The 20,318-nt window shown below is 37.0% G+C and overlaps 3 protein-coding genes across 6 annotated transcripts; 1 reads left to right on the top strand and 2 right to left on the bottom strand.

Annotated features, from left to right (window-relative positions):
• Nucleotides 1-1,999: 1,999 nt before the first annotated feature.
• Nucleotides 2,000-4,917, bottom strand: LOC147291582 (Myb/SANT-like DNA-binding domain protein). Of its 3 annotated transcripts, none has more exons than XM_086237372.1 (3): nucleotides 4,637-4,917; nucleotides 3,055-3,417; nucleotides 2,000-2,963 (listed from the first exon to the last, which is right to left on the bottom strand). In XM_086237372.1, exons 1-3 carry the CDS (start codon nucleotides 4,649-4,651, stop codon nucleotides 2,397-2,399), a joined length of 945 nt encoding a protein of 314 aa, XP_086093498.1. In that variant the 5' UTR covers nucleotides 4,652-4,917; the 3' UTR covers nucleotides 2,000-2,396. The 3 variants fall into 3 exon arrangements, with proteins under 3 accessions (XP_086093498.1, XP_086093499.1, XP_086093500.1); XM_086237373.1 differs by having other exon boundaries at nucleotides 4,683-4,917; XM_086237374.1 differs by having other exon boundaries at nucleotides 4,715-4,917.
• A 7,569-nt stretch (nucleotides 4,918-12,486) lies between these two features.
• On the top strand, nucleotides 12,487-15,331 carry LOC147291581 (Nascent polypeptide-associated complex (NAC), alpha subunit family protein). The gene is made up of 4 exons (XM_086235387.1): nucleotides 12,487-12,648; nucleotides 13,571-13,655; nucleotides 14,570-14,703; nucleotides 14,814-15,331. Exons 1-4 carry the CDS (start codon nucleotides 12,589-12,591, stop codon nucleotides 15,144-15,146), a joined length of 612 nt encoding a protein of 203 aa, XP_086091513.1. The 5' UTR covers nucleotides 12,487-12,588; the 3' UTR covers nucleotides 15,147-15,331.
• Nucleotides 15,332-16,557: 1,226 nt separating this feature from the next.
• On the bottom strand, nucleotides 16,558-20,033 carry LOC147291580 (uncharacterized). Of its 2 annotated transcripts, XM_086237855.1 has the most exons (3): nucleotides 18,812-20,033; nucleotides 17,195-17,236; nucleotides 16,558-16,897 (listed from the first exon to the last, which is right to left on the bottom strand). In XM_086237855.1, the coding sequence occupies exon 1, from the start codon at nucleotides 19,935-19,937 to the stop codon at nucleotides 18,819-18,821; it is 1,119 nt and encodes a 372-aa protein (XP_086093981.1). In that variant the 5' UTR covers nucleotides 19,938-20,033; the 3' UTR covers nucleotides 16,558-16,897; nucleotides 17,195-17,236; nucleotides 18,812-18,818. The 2 variants fall into 2 exon arrangements, with proteins under 2 accessions (XP_086093981.1, XP_086093980.1); XM_086237854.1 differs by lacking the exons at nucleotides 16,558-16,897; nucleotides 17,195-17,236 and adding an exon at nucleotides 17,623-18,154.
• Between the last annotated feature and the right edge of the window lie 285 nt (nucleotides 20,034-20,318).

The raw sequence follows: 20,318 nt of genomic DNA, 5'->3' as shown, positions 1-20,318 counted from the left end.
GACTCAACATTTTCAGAGATAAGTTTTATCTTCCCTCGACCTATAACTGGAACATCTCTACCATTGGCAACAGAAACTTGAGATGGTTGGGATAATGTCTCAAAATCATATAAATTTGTGGTTTGATTTGTCATGTGATCAGTGGCACCTGAATCTATAATCCAAAAATCATGCATGAGACTAACATTAAGAGCAGTTGAGAAAGCATTCAAGATACCTGGAATCTCATCATGAGATATACCTTCAGCTTCTGCTAAGAATCCTGTAAATTTACCAAGAAGTGCAGTTGAATTGTCATTATTCATGCAAGCACCAGTCATCCCTTCAATTTTAGTATCTCCTTTTTTCTTTTGTTGGAGATAAGCTGCAAACTCATTGATTAAGGTAGCAGGGTTTGCAGTGAAATTTAACAATCCATCAGTAGAAATAGCAGCAGCATGATTTGCTTTGTGAATGTGATTTTGAGGACCTTTCTGGAAACCCTTATAGTCTTTTGAAAACTTGGGTTTCAATTCAGGATGTAGATTCCAGCATCGATCTTTTACATGGCCAACAGAGTTACAATATGTGCATTTCAGATCTGGTCTTTTGCCCCTGTACACCTTGTCTTCAGGCTGCTTGGTGTTGATCAAAAAAGCTCTAGCTTCAGAGACACTGGCCCTGGTTTCCATATTCATAACCTTTTTACGCACCTCTTCACGCTGAATAGTAGTGCAGACATTTGAAAGTGATGGAAGATCTGTGCTCATCAAGATGTGACTGCGAAGGTCCTCATATTCAGAACCTAAGCTTGCCAATAGTTGAAAAATCTTATCTTCTTCACCTCTTTTTAACAACTCAGTTGAATCAGCAGTGTGTGGTCGATACATATCAAGCTCGTTCCACATACTTTTCATGCTACCAAGATGCTGGACAAAAGGTTTTCCTGCTTGTTGGAGACTAGCAATATCCCTCTTAAGCTAAAATACACGAGCTGAGTTGTTTTGATTACCATACATTTCTTTAACTGCTTCCCAGAGATGACGAGATGACTCAGAGAAACTGAAAATTTCAGCAACCTTGGATTCCATGGAGTTGAGAAGCCATGACATCACAAGTTGATCCTTACACAGCCAGACTTCATATAAAGGAGAAGAAGTTTCAGGAACCTTTAAATTTCCATTGACATACCCAAGCTTGGACCTTCCTCCAAGAGCAAGAGTAATAGCTCTGGACCATGGAAGATAGTTGAATTCATTCAGCAGCACAGAACACAATCGCTGGTTTGGGTTGACATCAGCTTCATGAACACTTGTAGAAGGAACGAGAGAGATCTCGGCCTCAGAACCGAAGGGATTACCCTCTGCCTCTGCCATTCAAGAATAGAATGAAGAGAGGAAAAAGAAACAAGGACAGGCCTATTATGGATCACGCTCTGATACCATGTTGAAAATGTAAACACAGTTTGTGTATTGATTGTATTGATTATTTTGGTTACAAGGAGACCAGACTAAATACATGAAGACACAGCAGGTAACAGGAAAAGAAGGGGAGCCCATACTTAAGGCCATACAGCTATGATTGATTTACAACTTAAGGCCATAGAGCTATGACTGATTTACAATACAAACAGTAGAACACAACTACCTAACCAGTAAGGTACCTTCCAATATTTTCCTTCTGTAGTTGTAGCTCATAGTACTAGACAATGTAACACTGCACCTCATGAATTGGCTGCTTATGCATTCTCTGTTCCAGAGATGGTTGTACGGATGGAGGAAATGCCTCCATGGCTAAGCCCTTAGCTTGTACCTTTTCTTAAGTCTTTTGTTTTTCTAATTTGAGTAGGAGAAATTGAAACTTGAAACCTCTCTAAACACTGACATATTAAACGGGTCTAAATTTTTAGGATTTTTATTTGATTAGAAAATGCAGATAATTTAGATTTCGCAGAAATGGACAAAAGTGTCCATAAATATAAATAGACCTTTTGTTTGAAAGAAAAAAATAAACGGCCAAGTGAAAAATGCTATAAGAAGCAGATATTAGAGAGAAAAAATTGCGGTGATAATGACCACATTGGATTCATGACAGAGCTGAATGGGGGGAAAATGGGAAAAACTACAACAGCTATTTCCAAGTTTACAAAATACATCAGATAAATGGTGACAGCAAGGAATCTTCTTGAGCCTACTGCAATCTTAAACTTCTAGAAGAAGCAGCAAATTGGAAATGTCTCTACAGCCCTGGCTGCGAGCCATGTTATATTTTGATCCTGCGGACATCTAATATCTATACAAACACCTCCCAAAACACAGACCAAAGATGATTTCATAACGTGTAAACACCCAGCAAACAAGTCTTCTTGTAATCTTAAGAACTATATACCAAAAGAGCCCCAAAATTGGGATTGACAGTTACTTCCACCACCAGAACTGTCTAAATAAGTATATTTTTCTCATTCGAGCATTGTATGTCATGAAAGCTCGGGCTTTGACAGGGTCAGCATTCAAATACTCAAATGCATACATCTGTTTAGCTTCTTCCAAACCATCAATATCCATCACAGCCTGTAATAGTTCAGAGGCGTCAATAGAGTACTTGCTTTGCTCCATTGCATCAGCCAAGCGACGAATGCTTGATGCCACAGCCATCATTGCATCCTGAAGGGCTTCTGAGCCACGAGGACGTTTTGGAATTTGTCTAAGGGGCTGGATCAGAGGAGGGTCTTGACTACCATCCGGCATCTTGCTATACTCTTCCGGTCCACTATATGACTCCGTTCCATCTGTCTCACTGAGGTCATCTGAGCTTGGAGAAAGAAACGAGGCAGAATCATCTTCACAATTCTTCATCTCACTCGGATGGCCTCCATCTTTCAACTTTGCCCAGCGACTAGGGGCTTGATAATTTCCACAGACAATTTTTAGCTCATCATACATCTCTATCGGCTTTCCTCGAAACCCTCTTGCATCAGGGTGTGCCTATTTAATAAATTGACAATCACCAGCATGTATACTGTAAACAAAAGCACGACAAATTCAAGGAGAAACATGAAAGAAAATATTGACTCACTGCAATGTATCTCTTCCAAAGTTCATCATTGTCACACTCGATCATCTTTGTATTTGGATTCCACCTGAACCCATCTTGACTGAGCACATCCTTCATTGCCTTATACCTCTTCTTTATGGTCTTAAGACGATTAATGACTTTTTGATTGTTTAAGTTTAAGTTAAAACGAGAGTTCACAGCAATACAAGCAGCAGTGTAGGCATGTTCATTAAAGCACTTGTCAATTTTGTTTCCATTTCTAGCTTGAATGGCAAGGGTATCAATTAAGCACTTGTCCATTGCCATTGACCATACAACATTCCTTCCTTTGTTCTTCGAATCCCTTCTCTGTCTGTGCAGGTCATAATGATTCATTTCCAACTCCTAAAAACATAAATAATAAATAAATGGACCAATAACTAGTTTTGTGCTATATGAAAGCATATGGAGAACATAAACTCGCAAGTTGTAAGTATATATAATGCAGTCCTCACAAACTCCAATAGTAAGTATCAACATGAATAATGCAGAAAAGGAAATTAATAAAAATGCATAATTTTTGTCAAGATCCACAACAACTTGCAGTTTTCAACCAACATTATATTCCCCCTGAAGTGGCCATCATGATGCCATTAAAGACCTAACCTCAACTTATGTTATTCATTTTTTTGGCTGGGGAACCTGCATTAACAATAAAGTATACATAGGCTAAAAAAATTTTTTGTAAAGGTCAAATCTCACAAAAAACTACACAGGCTTCAAATCTTTTAGATTCATAACCTTTTATAGCATATCTTAACAGTTACTGAGGTTATGACCTGTGCTTCCACATCTTACCATTCATTTACTGCATAGCACTATTTCCTCTCAGCCACCAAAATTTCACACTTACACAAATTTGTGACTTATGTGCAAATATGTAAAAGTAACATACCAACTTCTACGGTCTTTTATGTAAAAGTAGTATAACAAAATCAACAACTATTAATAAATGCTTAAATATACGAAAGAAAACCAAAAAGTCTTAAGGTATTCAATGAAACATATCTGCCTCAGGTCATGACAGCCAATTAAAGAACAAACTCATAACCATAATGAATATGAGTTCAGAAAATTCACTCCCACTATGGTAGCTCTAACCACTGTAAATCCATTGTAAAGATTACAAATTCCATGTACACTTCTATATTAGATTGGAAAAGTATACACAGATCTATATTCTCCATCCATTGGCTTGGGAAATAATTGTACAAACAGATTCTTCCCTGCTGCATTACTTCTGCATCATGCACCCAATATCTCAATTTGAAAAGTACACTAAACTAGTCACAGATGAAATCATGCAATTGATAATATATTTACGCACATATGGATAATAGCTACCACTTAGCCCTCCTACCCATACTCCTACTAGATTAGAATTCAAAAATGCAAATCAACCTTAGGGCGTATCCCCGATATTTCGCCGAAATCAACGATATTTTCTGAAAATATCGGAAATCTCCGACATTCTACCGATAATCACCGATTTTCAGAGGAAAAGAAAAAGGTGTTAAAAATGGAAGAATGATAATTAAGCCAAAGAAACCCTAATTTTCCATACCCATCCATCTACCATTCAACCCCAAACTAAAACCTTGAGCACAAACCTTCAATCAGCACCCAAACCTTGAGCACAAACCTTCAATCAGCAACCAAACCTTGAGCATAAACCTTCAATCAGCAGCTGAGAATGTGAGTCCTCTCTTTCTCTGTCTGTCTCTGTCTGTCTGTCTGTCTGTCTCTTTCTCTCTCTCTATCGCGCGTCTGGTGTCTTAGTATAGGAACTTCTGTGTTTGTTTGAATCGGCAAAAACTCTTGCAGAAAAGCATGAGTGTTTTTTTGTTTTTTGTCGAAAAGAATATAGGTGTTGACTATTATAGTTTTTTGATTAGTGGGTTTGGGCTTAAGATTGGGTTTAAAACAATAAATAGATGAACACACTAAATTGTGGGCTGTTTACTATATTTTTTAAGGCTTATTTGCACATTTAGCACTTGATTTTAAGGTTTTGTCTCAATTTACTCTCTTATATTTTTTTTGTCTCACATAACCCCTTAAGCTTTTATTCTGTGTCTCACTTTGTCCGATTCTGTCAACTCCGTCAACACCACAGTTCAAAATGCTGACGTAGAAGGGTAATCTTGTCATTTCAGCCGTAAAATATTTTTAAAACAATATTTAAATTAATAAAATAATAAAACTTTAAATTAAAATAATATTTTTAAAATAAAATATTTAAAATCAATTAAATTTAAAAAAAAAAAAAAAAACCAAACCCCTCCTTTCCCTACGCATGCCAGCCCCCTCCCCCTCCTTTCCCTACGCATGCCAGCCCCCACCCCCTCCCCACCCGGCCACCCCTTCCACCGTTGCAGTGTCGCACCTCCCCCCAAACCAACCCAACCCACCCGACCCCGCCACACTCCTCCCAACCCCCTCCCTCCCCGCCTACCTATCCATGTCCACCACCCAACCCAGCCTCATCCACCCCACCTACCTAGCTCCCTCCCTCCCCGCCTATCTATCCATGTCCACCCACCAACCCAACCCCGCCTCACCCCACCTCCACCCACTGCCCCAACTCCTCCCCGCCCAGCCAAGCTCCGTACCACCCAGCCCCGCCCCGCCCATCCTCACCCTTCCCCGATCCTCCACACACAGCCCAGCCCCACCCCATATCGGCCCACCCCCAACCAGCCCTTACTTTGCCCCGCCCAGCCCCAGCACGGCCCACCCCCTAGGCCCAGGCCCTGCCTCGCCCTCAACCGCACCCAGCCCCAGACACCCAGCCACACCCCCGCCCACCCAACCCCATCGACCCCTACCCCCAGCCTTGTCGCACCCCCACCCAGCAACAGCCTCCTCGCCCCTTTATCTTCTTTCCTACCCAGCATCAACCCCCCTCCCCGGCTCTCTCCCCCCAACCCAGCCCACCTAGCCCTTCCCCCGCCCCACCCAAACCCCTCCCACCCCTCCCTCGCCCCCATCCCCACCTCAAACCCACCCCACACAATCCAGAATTTTTTTTTAAATACAATTTTTTATTTAATTAAAATTTCAGTTATTATATTTTTAATTAAAAAAATGTGAGAGGATTGCGAACATGGCATATTGGGTCCCACAAATTACCACATGGCACAAACATGGCACCGATGTGGCTGAAAAGACGAAATTACCCCGCCACGTCAGCATTTTTAACGGTGGTATAGACGGAGTTGACGGAATCGGGCAATGTGAGACATGGCATAAAAGTTCAGGGGGTTACGTGAGACAAAAAAAAATGTAAAGGGGTAAATTTAGATAAAACCTTAAAGCTAGGTGCCAAATGTGCAAATAAGCCTTTTTTTAAGAGTTTTTTATTTGTTAAAAATCTCAATTCTACATTTAATAGAGAATAACATTCCAATAATAATAAAAAAAATTATATTGACAAGACGTTTTTTTTATCTAATAATATTTGTATTTGTATTTATATAGTTTATTGTTTTTTATAATAGCTATGTTTTTTTATCTAAACTTAAGTTATATTAATTAGTGGGTAAATTACAATTTAATACCTCAACTTTACCTTGGATTTCAAGTTAGTACCTCAAGTTCAAAAAGTTGCAATTTCATGCCTCAACTTTCATTTTCTTTCAAATTAGTACCTTCGTTAGATTTTCTGTTAGTGAGCCGTTATCTTTGATGATGTGGCATGGATATTTTCGTCTTTTCACCGTAATTTCATCCATTTGAACTCTGATTAAACACCTAAGCTGCCATGTGTAAAAAAAAAAAATTTATTAAAAAAACAGAAAAATCATTTACAAAAAAAAAAAAAAATTTCTTTTTATTTTTTTTGGTCAAAAACACAACCCCCATCCCCTCCCCCCAGCCCGACCCACCCCTCCCCCTCCCCACAACCCAACCCTTCCATGCAACACGGGCCCTCCCCCTCCCCGCAACCCAACCCCTCCCCACAACCCAGCCCCTCCCCCTCCGTGCTTCCAAGCTTCCAAATTGGCAGTACACCCAAACAATTCAAACCCATCAAAATTCATCCAACAAAAATAACAATTTTTGATAAAAGATAAAAAAATTACATTAAATTGAAGAAACCCCACAAAAAATGAAGAAAAAGACAAAAATGGGCAAAAATGATAAGAGAATGGTTTTGGGGTTGATCTTGGTTACCGATGCAGTGTTCTTCGTTTTATTCAAGATCTAGATCATGGGGTTTTTCCATTTTATTTTGGGTTGGTGGGCGAGATGGGTATTTTTTTTTTTTTCAATTTCTGCTGGATGATGCTGGAAGATCGTCACGGTGGCGAAACGAGAAGCTGACCACAACCACCTGGTGTTTCTCCAGAGTTTCGCAGAGGCAGTGGACCACTATGCCGCCGTCTCTGACTCGAGGTGACGCTGCCGCCGAACAAAGGGAACGACTAGCGATGGTTCGGGAGGGAGATCTCGAACGTGGTAGCGGCAGCGAGGGAGAGAGGCAGCATATCGTCAACGCGGCCAAGGAGGATGAGGAGAGAGAGAGAGAGAGAGAGAGAGAGAGAGAGAGAGAGGTTACCGGCAGGGTTGGGTTGTGGTGAGGGGATGGGTTGCAGGGAGGGGGAGGGGGAAGGGGGTGGGTCGGGCTAGGGGGAGGGGATGAGGGTTGTGTTTTTTTACCAAAGAAAAGAAAAAGATTTTTTTTTTGTAAATGATTTTTTTGTTTTTTTAATATAAAAATATTTTTTTACACGTGGCAGCTTAGGTGGCTAATGAGAGTTCAAATGGATCAAATTAAAGTGAAAAGGCGAAAATATCAATGCCACGTCATCAAAGATAACAGCTCACTAACAGAAAATCTAACGGAGGTACTAACTTGAAACAAAATGAAAGTTGAGACATGAAATTGCAACTTTTTGAACTTGAGGTACTAACTTGAAATCCGAGGTAAAGTTGAGGTATTAAATTGTAATTAACCCTTAATTATTTACTGATATATTGGACATGTTTTCTTTTTATTTGACTTTTACAATTACATACTATAAACCTTACTGTTGTTAATAGGTTTATTGTATTAGACAGTTAGAATTAAATACCAAATATCAATAGTTTTTCAGTAAAGTAGTAAGATACTATTTTTTTTTTTTTTTAGTTTATGTATTAACCTATAGCAAGACATTTTGGATTAGGTCACCAATTGGTTTGCTATACAGTTGTGACTCAACTGTGACTGTTTCTGAAAGTTTGCATTAGGTGATTTATCTACCTAATTAACTTGATTAAAATCACAGTCACTAATCGGACCCCAGTTTTTGCTTACGTGATGACAGAGACTAATTAAACAGACTTAAATCTGAAGTTGTAGATTGACACTTGTAAAACAAAATACAACTTTTATAACCAACACAAATCAAACACATATAAGGATTAAGTGACAACCTATACACTCAAATGACCCATCACAGTAGACATCCCAGTGTTATCCACAACTACAGTGATGTGTGATTAACTAGATAGTTCCATATGACATATAACAATATCAAGCATAGATATTTAATATATATTTGTGTTTAAAAGTTAAGTAAGTCAGCAAACATTAAAACACAGAATGAAGATGAAGGCACACAAGATGTTCACCCAGAAAAACCACAAAGGGTAAAAACTGGGAGTCTTTTTCAGCTGACCTGGCAATCCACTATATAGGAAATTCAATATAAAGGCAGCAAAGAACAAACAAGCTCAATCACTAAGTCCTAAACTAAATTGCAGCTTCTTACCCTTTTGTGCAACTTCCAAAAGTAAGGCTATCAGTCAATCATGAAGAAGACAGCTCAATCTCCAAGCTCATCAACCCATGGCACCAATACATACCAAGGACAATAGATTCTTCAATATATGAATATGAAATGCAGATTTGGATTCTTTAAAAATCAACTTTCTCAAGCTAAAAATATGAAAAGGCTAATGAAGAATCCTAGATCTAAAATCTAAATGATAGGGTTTACAAATTTGTGAAAACTTTAGAACACACTCAAACACATTCATATTTTAGTGAATAGAAAAACATTTTCGTTAGCCTAAACCCTTGTTTTTCTAAAATGCTCCAAGCACATTTTTGTTAAATTTCTCTAAATTTCGCTGAAATTTGGCGTAGAGACTGAAGGGAGGCAGAGACTGGAGAGAGAGAGAGAGAGCGGGCCGCCGTCGCCGGAGGGAGAGGAGCTTCGGAAAAGAAAGAGATCGGGGAAAGGGAAGGGGAGGGAGAGGGAGGGAGAGAAAGGAGAGAGAAGAGATTAGGGAGAGAGGAAAGATGAGTGAGGGGGAGGGAGGGATTGGAGAGAGAAAGAAAAGAGTTGTCTGCGTGAGAACTGAGGGAGGAGAAAAGAAAAGAAAATGAAGACTGGAGAGAGAAATGGAAGATTGGAGAGCAGGAGAGGTCATGAGTGAAAAGGAAGAAGGAAAGAAAAAAAAAAGGAAGAGAAAAGAAAAGAAAAGAAAAAAAAAAGAAAAGAAAAAAAAAAGAAAAGAAAAGAAAAGGAAAGGAAAGAAAAAAAAAACACGTTTCATTTGGGTCTATGCGTTCGTTGACCCGAGACTTTTCCAACAAAACTAAAATCAAGACTGGGTCTTTCCTAATTTTTATTGTTCCTCAATGACTCGCCGAAATCACTTAAAATTCAATTAACTTACCAAAATTAACTTCGAGGCTGAAAAACGTTCTGTAAAATCTCGTGAGCTCGTCTTGATAAATTTTATTTTTCTACGACTTCAAATTCATTTATTTCCTTCCAAAATTCCTCAGAAAAATTCTAATATCTCCGAATTAACAAGATAATTATCAATAAATCACTATTTACTTCAAAATAAATTACAAACCAACTTTTCAGGATCTCACAATCTATTTAGATTGTTTTTGGTTATTGGATTAAGTGGTTTAGAAAATAACAATACATGTCATTTTCTTATTTGTCCACATATGTTTTAAGGATAATTGGATTCAAAATGATTAAATATCCCTTAAAAAGAGGTCATTTTTATGTAATTATTAATTAGTGAACTATTTTTATTTAACAGTATTTGTCTCCAGCGTGCATTATATTTACCTTATATCACATGAAATCTACTATATTATTTGGTTTCTTCAATGTTTTTTTATCAATGTAATAGATAATATGTTAAATAAACATATAGTCAAATTTCATTCAAAATTTTCATATTTTGATAGCAATTTCCGTCGTTTTTGTCCAATTTTATTGAAATCGAAATTTTAATCGAAATTTCCACGAAAATTTCCGTCGAAAATTTCCTCGAAACCGAAATTTTACGTCGAAAATTTCTTCGAAACTGAAATTTTACTCCTTGGATAAAACTAAAGGGTTTCTTCTATTTAAGATTATGGTTAGTGGTTTTACATTTGTTTGAATTGTCTACCCATAGACCTAATTTCTGCAATGTCCACCCAAAGACCTAAGCATTCTCTACAAATTTCCAATAGTTTTTTGTTTTTTTTTTTAAATATTTGGTTTGGATTTTTTCCATTAGATCTGCAAAACAAAAGTAAGAACATAGCATATAACTAAATCACCCTACGAGTTACAAGAGAGTGTGTGATGGGTTGAACTTGAGCCTCGTTCGAGGATTGATTCGATATCGAAAAAGTTTCAATTGAGGGTACGATTTTCGATTCATGTTCTCCAATCGCTTTTGATCCACCTAATACCCCTAAGATGTTCGTTCTTCACTATTTGTTTTCCATAGTGAAGAGTGAGGAAAAAAGATGTCTCTCGGGCCGTGGGCATTTTGTTGAGCCACATAAAACCTTGGTGTGTTTGTGTGTCCTTGGTTAATTTATCTGTTTTATTGGCTTGATTATTTTCTTTCATCGAATTATTACTTGTCGAGACAGTGAGAATTTGGATTCAATTCTCAAACTACAACAACACCTCTCTCTCTATCTCTCTCTCTCTCCGATTTGTTGCAAAGAAAGGGCGGCGACCTTTACGGCCTCTATATGAGTGGACAACGACCTTCGATCTGGAGGCTGACAACCTTGGCGGCCTCCCTTTGCAACAGATCGGAGAGAGGGAGAAAAAAGAAAAGAGAGAGAAAGAAAAAAAAGAGAGACAAAGATAGAGATGGCAGTAAGGGAAGGGATGCCTGCGAGATGGGTGGTGTTAGGGTGAGGGATGGTGGGTTTTTGATTTTCCTTTGATTTGTTTTTAAATGAGAGTATTTTGAAGTTATTAGGAGGTGTGTAGTGAAAAATTTTATAAATTAAAAATAAGAAACAGAATGAGGTGAGAAATGTGAGGGTGTGACAATAGCTGTAATAAAAAAAAATTGTGGGGTTTAGAAAGTGGACAAGGAGGTTCTTTTAAAGAATTATCCATTAGGGGTATATAGAAGCAAGGATAAAAATATCAGAAATTTCTTAAATATCAGAATTCAAATTTATAGATATATTAACTGATAAATCAATTTCAGTAGATATGGGTGTAAAGAAAATTGAGTTAGATTTGTTAGATCAAACACATATAAACATGTAATCTACACATTGATAGAGACACAATAATCATGATAAAAATATATAGCCAATAATTAGAAATTAAAGATGTGTACCTGATGAAGCCATGTCAAATAAGCAATAGGGAAAGACAAAGTCTTCTACTCTCTCCAATATCTTTATGTTCTATCTCTCAATGGGGCTAGATTTAGGACGACCTGGTGGTATTGTGAGAGTAGGAACCTATATGGTAGGATCATACACCTATCATAGAATCCTAACCACATATTGTATATGTCTCTTTAGTGGCAAACTACCTTATTCCATATCAATTAGGACTATTAATGTCCTTATAATTAGGTTTCCTTTATTTTATAATATTAATAACAATATTATACCATATTAGATTATAATTTTTTTTTTTTTTCCAAGGTATCACATATATTATTGTATGATCTTCATAATTATATGATATGTACAAATTGGTTCTAACAAGATTTTGTTCTTTTGTTGGTGTATTTTTGATTGACTAGGGTTAGTGGATGAGTTTTGATCTAGTTAGGGTTGAATTTGGTTTGATTTCATCTTATTTCTCTTCTTTGCTTACTTTGAAATTTTTATACAATTTTGCCTACATATACTAATATTTTATCGACATATACTAATATTCTGTTGACATATATCAATATCAAAAAAATATCAGTTACAACCTATTTAAATATTGATCGATGAATTTATGAATACCTTGGCAGATACGGTGGATATTTTCATCCAATGCATAGAAGCAGTAATGGGCTGCAGCAGAAGCCAAAAGTGAGCCCAGCCCAACAGTAAGCACTAATTGGCAATTACTGCACAAGGTTAATGTCAGATTGGTCATTTCACTACACCCAGCTGTGAGCGTGAGACTATAAAAGACTAAAAGAGTCGGTTTTAATCACTTTGCAGAGTCGATTTTTGGGTTTTAGGGTTTTTGCACTTCGCACTCTCTCACTTTCTCTTCGAACTCTCTCAACTCACAAAACCAAGCCATGACTGCTCAGACCCAGGAGGAGCTCCTCGCTGCCCATCTCGAACAGCAAACCATCGATGTAAGTTTTAACTCTATCTCTCTCTTTCAAGGTTAATGGATATGTGCTGCATCTTTGTGTGTTTGTTTGACTGGAGAAATCGAATAATTGTATATCTACATGTTGGAATGGGTGGGTGAGTACTGTAAATGCTAGTTATTTGCTCTAATTATGGTTGTTTTTGTCACTGAAAAACATCATTTCGTGAATTTTAGGACTGATTTGGTAGTTCAAATGAAAACTTGATGTGGGTATTGAATGAAAACATAAATTCTTGGTTATTCTAGGACGGATTTGGTAGTTCAAATGAAAATTTCATGTGGGTATTGAATGAAAACATAAATTCTCGGTTATTCTAGGACTGATTTGGTAGTTCAAATGAAAATTTCATGTGGGTATTGAATGAAAACATAAATTCTCTGTTATTTTGTTTTGTTTTGTTTCTATATATATATGTTCGATCCCTGTTTTACTTAGTTAGCATATAACTTCAAGTTTCATGGCCAAAGATTTTTTGATATGGTAATACTTACTCAACCTAATTTAATTTTAATGAAGGTACATAGTTGCAAAGATGCCAAAGAATGGTTCACTAAATTTTGAACTTTCTAGAAGGAATGCAAATAAATATAAATAAAACCACCTCTTTTTATGTCAGTCTTTCACCTAAACAAATTTTTGCTTTTTCATTGATGCAATTGTATCATTTTCTCTCTGTTGGACATTACAGACTTTTTTAACGATTCATGTCCGGACATATTTATTATTTTTCAATTAACATCTTTTTTGTCTTTAAATGTTCGCTCACGTGGTTGTAGCTTATTTAGAATTAGCTGGTGATGGATATGAAAATTTGAATGCTTTTTTTTTTTGTTATTTCTTTTCTTATTTACCTTTCTGGTAATAGGTTGGGTGTCTTTAATTTATTACCTTTTGTTGGCAGCCTGATCAGCCTACAGTTGAAGAGGAAGAGGATGACGACGATGATGAAGATGACGATGATGACAAGGACGATGATGAAGCAGAGGGTAAGTTTATTGTAAAGTTTGTTCGTCTCAGCATCTCTATCTCCCTTTTTAAATGGATACATGCATTTCTTATTACTTTGTTTAGCATTAGGTATATGGACATATAGACTGCTAAGTCATATTTTTTTGAGTTGTCTTTTACAATAGATGATACTTTGAAGAGAGGCATGGTTAAGAAGTAAATTATCTTTCTTTCTGTGTTGAATCTTCTCTGAACACCCTTAGTAATTTGTAATTATTTTTTCAGATGATTTTATCAGTGTCCTTTTATTTTATTTTACTTTATTTTTACCTTTTATGTAGTCAAAGTAGCACTGTGAAGGAATGCTGATGTAAAGTTGGATTTGCAGCCTTGATCTTATTATTAATATTCTTTTTTTCATTTTGAGATAATTTTAGAAGTTTCTCTAACAGCTTCCGAATTTTTTGGTTGAAGCTTTATTTCTAGGGATGCTTATGTAAAGTTGGAATTGAAGCCTTGATTTTGTTTTTTATTTTCCTAAAATGATATCTATGCATGAACCGTCTAACATTAAGACTAACAAAATATATCTGTTCATCTTTTTTTGGCATTTATTAGATACCTGTCACATCATTGCAACTTGTGAGCTGTTGAGATTGTGTTTTGTGACTTACATTTAAATTTTTCAAAAAACTCAAAATGGGTTACTCTAGTTTATAATTTTCAATTTAAGCCACAATACTTTAGTGATACTTGTAGGTTTTTTCTTAAAAAACAATGAAATTAGAGTGAGGCCAATGGTTGAAGAAATGAACCAAGTTTATTAGTTCACTGTTTGATTCATTATGAACCTGCCTAAAACATATAGACTATCTCAACAAGGATACTACTTTGCTCGACTTTAACATGTAAATTTCTGGTTATCTTCTCATTCTTTTTCTTACATGATCAGGACAACAAGATGGAGAGGCAAGTGGCAGGTCAAAGCAAAGCAGAAGTGAAAAGAAAAGCCGCAAAGCAATGCTGAAGCTTGGAATGAAACCTATTCCAGGTGTTAGCCGGGTTACAGTCAAAAAGAGCAAGAATGTTAGTGCATTTACTACTGTGTTTGCTTACCTTTTAACTTTTTCTATTTGCATTAGTATTTGGCTTGTTTGTTAACATATTATATTATATTTTTTGGCTGAAAAACTCAGATCTTATTTGTTATATCCAAGCCGGATGTTTTCAAGAGTCCAACTTCAGATACATATGTTATCTTTGGTGAGGCAAAGATTGAGGACTTGAGCTCGCAACTGCAGACTCAGGCTGCAGAGCAGTTTAAGGCTCCTGATCTCAGTCATGTGATCTCCAAACCTGAGACCTCGGCCATTGCTCAGGATGATGAGGATGTAGATGAGACCGGGGTGGAGCCCAAGGACATTGAGTTGGTGATGACACAGGCAGGAGTATCTAGATCAAAGGCTGTAAAGGCACTGAAGGCTGCAGATGGAGACATAGTTTCTGCCATCATGGAGCTTACCAACTGAAGAGTTTTTTAGATATGTTTTCTCATCTAATGGTTTTGTATTTTGTTTTTTATGGTTGTCCAGATCTTGTGTGCTTGAAGTTGGTCTGGATTCTTTCCAATTTTAGTTGTCTTTTTCTCTACCTTGTTGTATCAGTGACAAACTGAGAATTGCGTAAAACTGAATCCATATTTATTTGAACTTTAGCAGTTGTGCTTTTCCTCATGTATGCAGTTTTGTTGCTTCCAAAATCTTGACCGGTTTTTCAAAAAGTATGGCTATTTCAGTTGAAGCGGGTACATTGAAGGTTGTGAACTCGGAATTAGGTAAAGCTGGTCATCTCATGAGCTTTGGCAAAATGACTGGCATCCGGATCTGGCAAATGTGATTTCATGGACTAGTGAAATTTGTTGTTATGGTTGATGACAGGTTCTGTGAGAAGGTGATTTCGTTTTGCACTGGGTTCAAGTGTTGAATGTTGATTTTGATTTTTATTTGTTGGCTGAAGCTCATTTATGCCTACGCATTAATGGGGCGTGAGATTGAGGGCCATTTCTGATTAGGGATGTAACTTCTGAGTTCGGGAGACGTCTGGGAGTTAAAATCTTCCATTGGAAACATACAATTCAGCTTCTACAAGTACAACAGAGTGCATGTTGTTGGAGTTGGAGAATATTAGTAGGTGTCTGTAAGAACTTCTAACAGTCCAGCCATTGGATTGCTTAGAGAAAATAGATTTTAGAGGCTAGGGTTAGAAGTAAATGTACTTTTTTTCACCAATTAATGTAATAATTTGAGTGAGTTCGTAACACAAGGTTGTGTTACCGTCTCACAATAATTTTTCATGACCTAAAGATGAAATTCCATTTGAATTTTGATTTTCTAGTGGGGAAAGAGTGACTTGGATTCAAACACAACTCGTGATAGTTTAATAGAGCAGTAGGTGGTGCTTAGCTGGAGAAGCCGCCCCCATGTCCCCAACTAGATGCTGCTTGTAGTTAAGAGCTCTGTGAGCCCAACCAATCCAAAGTTTGGTTCGTTTATTTGGAGGTTAATTTCAAGACTGCTGGGGGGCACCTAAGTCAACCGCACGAGTCCAATTTGGTTAATTTCAGTTCCCAAGTTTATCACTGTTTTATGAAATATAGGAATTGACCCTTCAAGTATATAGTAAAGAATTGTGTGACTCGTCAGGCTTATGCTAATTTTAAGTTTTGTATCAATTATCAAATATGTCAATAAGTCATTGCCTATATGCATATGCATAAAAGAAAGGAGCAGACCAAAGAGTGAAGCTACCTGAGTTTTACCCACACATTTTGAACATTTTTACACCAGTATATGGTGCTTAAATTTTATTTTATTTTTTCCTGTTCTTTTTAATGGCATCACAGTACAAATAACAAAAGAACAGTACAAAGAGGTCCGGAATCACAAGCTTATACATATGCCAGAAACAGAGAGGCCCATTTAAATTCAAGTTCCGAAGTTGATGGTCTACAGACAATATAAAGTAAAACTATTTGGTGTATTAGGATTGAAAAAGACTGGGATATAGTATGTCTGCCACATTTTTGTACAGGACTGGACTGCGAAGGCAAAATTGATAAGCTGAACTCCATAAGCTGTAAAGTCAGAACATAATTGGAATTTACCATGAGGTTCTTCCCAAGGCATGTTTCCCTGTTTTATTATCAGAATGACTCATGGGAAAGAATCAGTTCACAATCTCATCCAGATAGGCTTCACAATTTCCAGGTGCATATGGCAGTCTGTTCAACAAATTTCTTGTTCAGAATCAACCCATTATATCTTTAGTCAGACCAAAAATCAATTAATAAATTGAATGTGTCACAAGTTTCATTTCATCTGCATAAATTAGGTCATCTGGAGCTTGTGCTGTGTAAAAACACATCCAAATGAAAGATCATGCACTTTTGACCATGACTACTCCCTTGACAAGTTTCACAATGATGAAAGTAATGGGCGAAATCATATCGACAAAACATGCAGAACCATGGACATTGTAAGAGTAAGCATATTAATTAAGAGCAAGTAATAACAGTGACCTCAGTTTCAAATGGCTTCCTAGTTTGTTGGTGAAATTGGACCTGCATATCAACACATACAAGTGTTAATGCATCCAAGCATTTTGACTTTTTGAGAACCTGGCGTAAATGAAATCAAATTGGGTATGCAAATGATGCTGATTAACAACTTCAGGAGATAATGCAATGCATATGATTCAATAAGTAAGATAACAGAGAAGATATTCTTAAACAAAATAGTGTTAATGGCAACAGTAACTTGGACAAGTTAAGATAACAGAGAAGATATTCTAATACTTTCACTTTGTTTCATGTATTTACATACTATTCATGCACTTGGTGATGTACAATCATGATCTAGCCATTGCACCTAGCACCATATAGCTCTCTGTTTTGATCTATGCATGCAACAAAGATGACCCTGCATAGGGATGACCCTATTTTAAAATTTACCAGCACTAGCATAACGGCTGCAGTCTTTGGACATATACAGCCCATACAAAAGCCCCCATTATAGTACGTAAAAAGCTTCTGCATGCCATGAAAATGAACTTAAAAGAGATCATGAGGATTTATCAATGTGGCTCAGATCTTTTTCTTATGTCCTCATTTTACAAACATTACAGTTTATAGCAAAATCATTTACTGACTGCAATAAAGTTGTTTTCAGTCCAAGAAAAGAAATCCACTGTAGAGACGGACATACACAAAAATGCCTAGTATAGAATCAAGATATCTTAAAAGTACCAACCGCATCAGGAAAACCAAAGGTCAAGGAGCAATCATCTTTTTACATCTTCTAGTAAAGGAATCCTACTGAACTTCAAGCTAGATTAATATGAGGTCTTTTCTTAGATGTTTTCTTAACTTGAATGAAATCTTTCTACACTGTTTATTGCAAAAACATTAGAGCAAAGACCACAATTTTCTGTTTCCAGTAATGTCTCAGTCCAGAAACATCCATAGCAGCAGCCTCATCCGCTGCAAAACCAGAATTGAAATGACTAACAATTTCTCAGTAACAAGACTGTTCAAGCATTAAAAGAATTTCCAACGTCTGGACAAATAGAAAGCAACATTGGAACAAGACAAACTAAAATGGAAGAGGGAGAAAGAAAGCAGCCCCAGTGTATCGCTAACATATAATGCCTTTGATTCTAGTAGCATGGAGTCTTAGATATTGTTTGATTCTACAAATATAATCATAAATGTCTGTTTTGAAAAATAAAATTCTTAGTGAAGAACAATGGGCCACCAAAAACTAATTGATTAAGTTTAAATTGTGCAATCTGTGTTCTCCTTCCCTTCTAAATAGATACTTGGTGCAAAGACTTCACGATACTAATAAAACATATAGCTACTAGCAATTACAGTCCAAACATGCTCCAAAACCCATTTAGCCATGCCAATCGAGTTTCCTTTTTTGTTATTTATGTGCCTTATTTTTTCATATTAAAAATAATTCTGTAACCAAAGAACTTGTCTGATATAAGGAAAAAGAGTTACTACATAAATATGTTTATCGAAGAGGGAGAAAAATCAGTCACAAAAAAAAATTAAATGATTATACATAATAAAGAACTCTAGATCCAGGGCAAAGAAACAATGTTTCAATACAAATTTCAGAGGTCCACTTACGATTGTACTATGGAATTTCTGTCTTCTCTTCCACAGAACCATGGTATATCTCCAGTAGGTTTGGGACTTCATCCAAATGCTTAACAACATAATGGGCAATAAACCTTCTCTCACTTTGTGATATAATCCAAGAAAGCTTCTGGCTCTTTTTAAGCAGCTCCTTGGAAAGCAAAATCTTCAAAACATTATACCTCGGAAGAACTGTTTTTTCAAATCCATGCATAAGAAGCTTGGGATTAGACATTATAATCTCTGGTTCCAACTTCACAGTGTTGAGATAGAAATCCATGATTCTCCTAATTTTCTCCTCCGAACCAGCTAAACAAAATGGTTGGCGCGTAAAAGCTAACAGAACATCATTTTCAGACCACCCAAAACTCTTTAAAACCTCCACTTTACTTTTCCATGTTGACTCTTTCATAGAGACCATAACTCGAAGAGCCTGAACAAACATTGGACTGGTCGGGTGAAGACCTAACTTCTGTACAGTTTTGACAGCATAAGCCACTCTATCAACATTTTGCATTATGGTTCTTGGCTGCATCATTATCATTTTCCTTATAACGTCAACGGGGACGCCTTCGCTTAGCAAAAGGGCAATATTGGGTTGAATTGTACCTTTACTATCAATGTTTAACAGCCATGAGGAGCGCCTAAGCGCCACAAGCACTTCATCCGTTGTAAGTAATGTTTTGAGAAATTCAATGGCTGGTTTTATGTGAGAATCCAAACTTCGAGTCAGAATGACTGGATTTATTACAATGAGCTCTGGAAGATGCTGACCCACAAAGCCATTTTCAATGAGTAAGTCAAATTTGGGCTTGAGATTGTCGTTTACCTTGTATTGAAGGATTGTGGGCCGCTTGGTGATCAATTTGGCGATTTGGGTATCATCAAAACCGTGAGATTTCAAGAAGTTGATCAGAAAATCGAGCTTCTGGACTTGCTTCTTGTCAATCCGGAGCTTCTTGGAGATTGGGAGTGCAAATTCGAAAGGAAGCCCGCATGACTTCACCAGGTACTCAGCTGTAAAAGATGAAGATAAAAGAGATGTAGGCGTTGGTGATGTTGCAAGAAGGCGTTTTTGGACTAAAGAATGCAGATTTCTAAGGAGAATGTTAGCCATTTGGAAGCCAATGTGACTTGGGATCGGACAGTCAGACCAAAAAATACTTGGATCGGATAGTTAACAAGGGTTTCAGCTAGGGTTTTGGGTTTTGCAAGTCCCGCCTTCAGCAGGGCAAAAAAAATCCAAGGAAAACAATAAGCTTGATTATAAGGAAATTACGCCTATGCCCCTCACTCTGGGGTACGTTGCACATTGACCCGTCTAATATTTGCACATATGGTCTTACTTCTCAACTCTGTCTAGTATTCTTCCAAATTTATAAGAGGGTGTTCCAACTCAGATGTTAAAGGAGTTTAATGGATTTTAAATTCATGAAATCCGTCAAAATTCAAGGGAATTGGATGGAATTCGCATGAAATTTGTTATGTGTAAAAAATA

Source organism: Dryas octopetala, chromosome 3 (assembly GCF_963921425.1).
Source record: "Dryas octopetala chromosome 3, drDryOcto1.1, whole genome shotgun sequence".
Taxonomy (NCBI): domain Eukaryota; kingdom Viridiplantae; phylum Streptophyta; class Magnoliopsida; order Rosales; family Rosaceae; genus Dryas; species Dryas octopetala.
The sequence above is the reverse complement of the archived record's forward strand: the minus strand, read 5'-3'. Positions and strand labels throughout refer to the sequence as shown.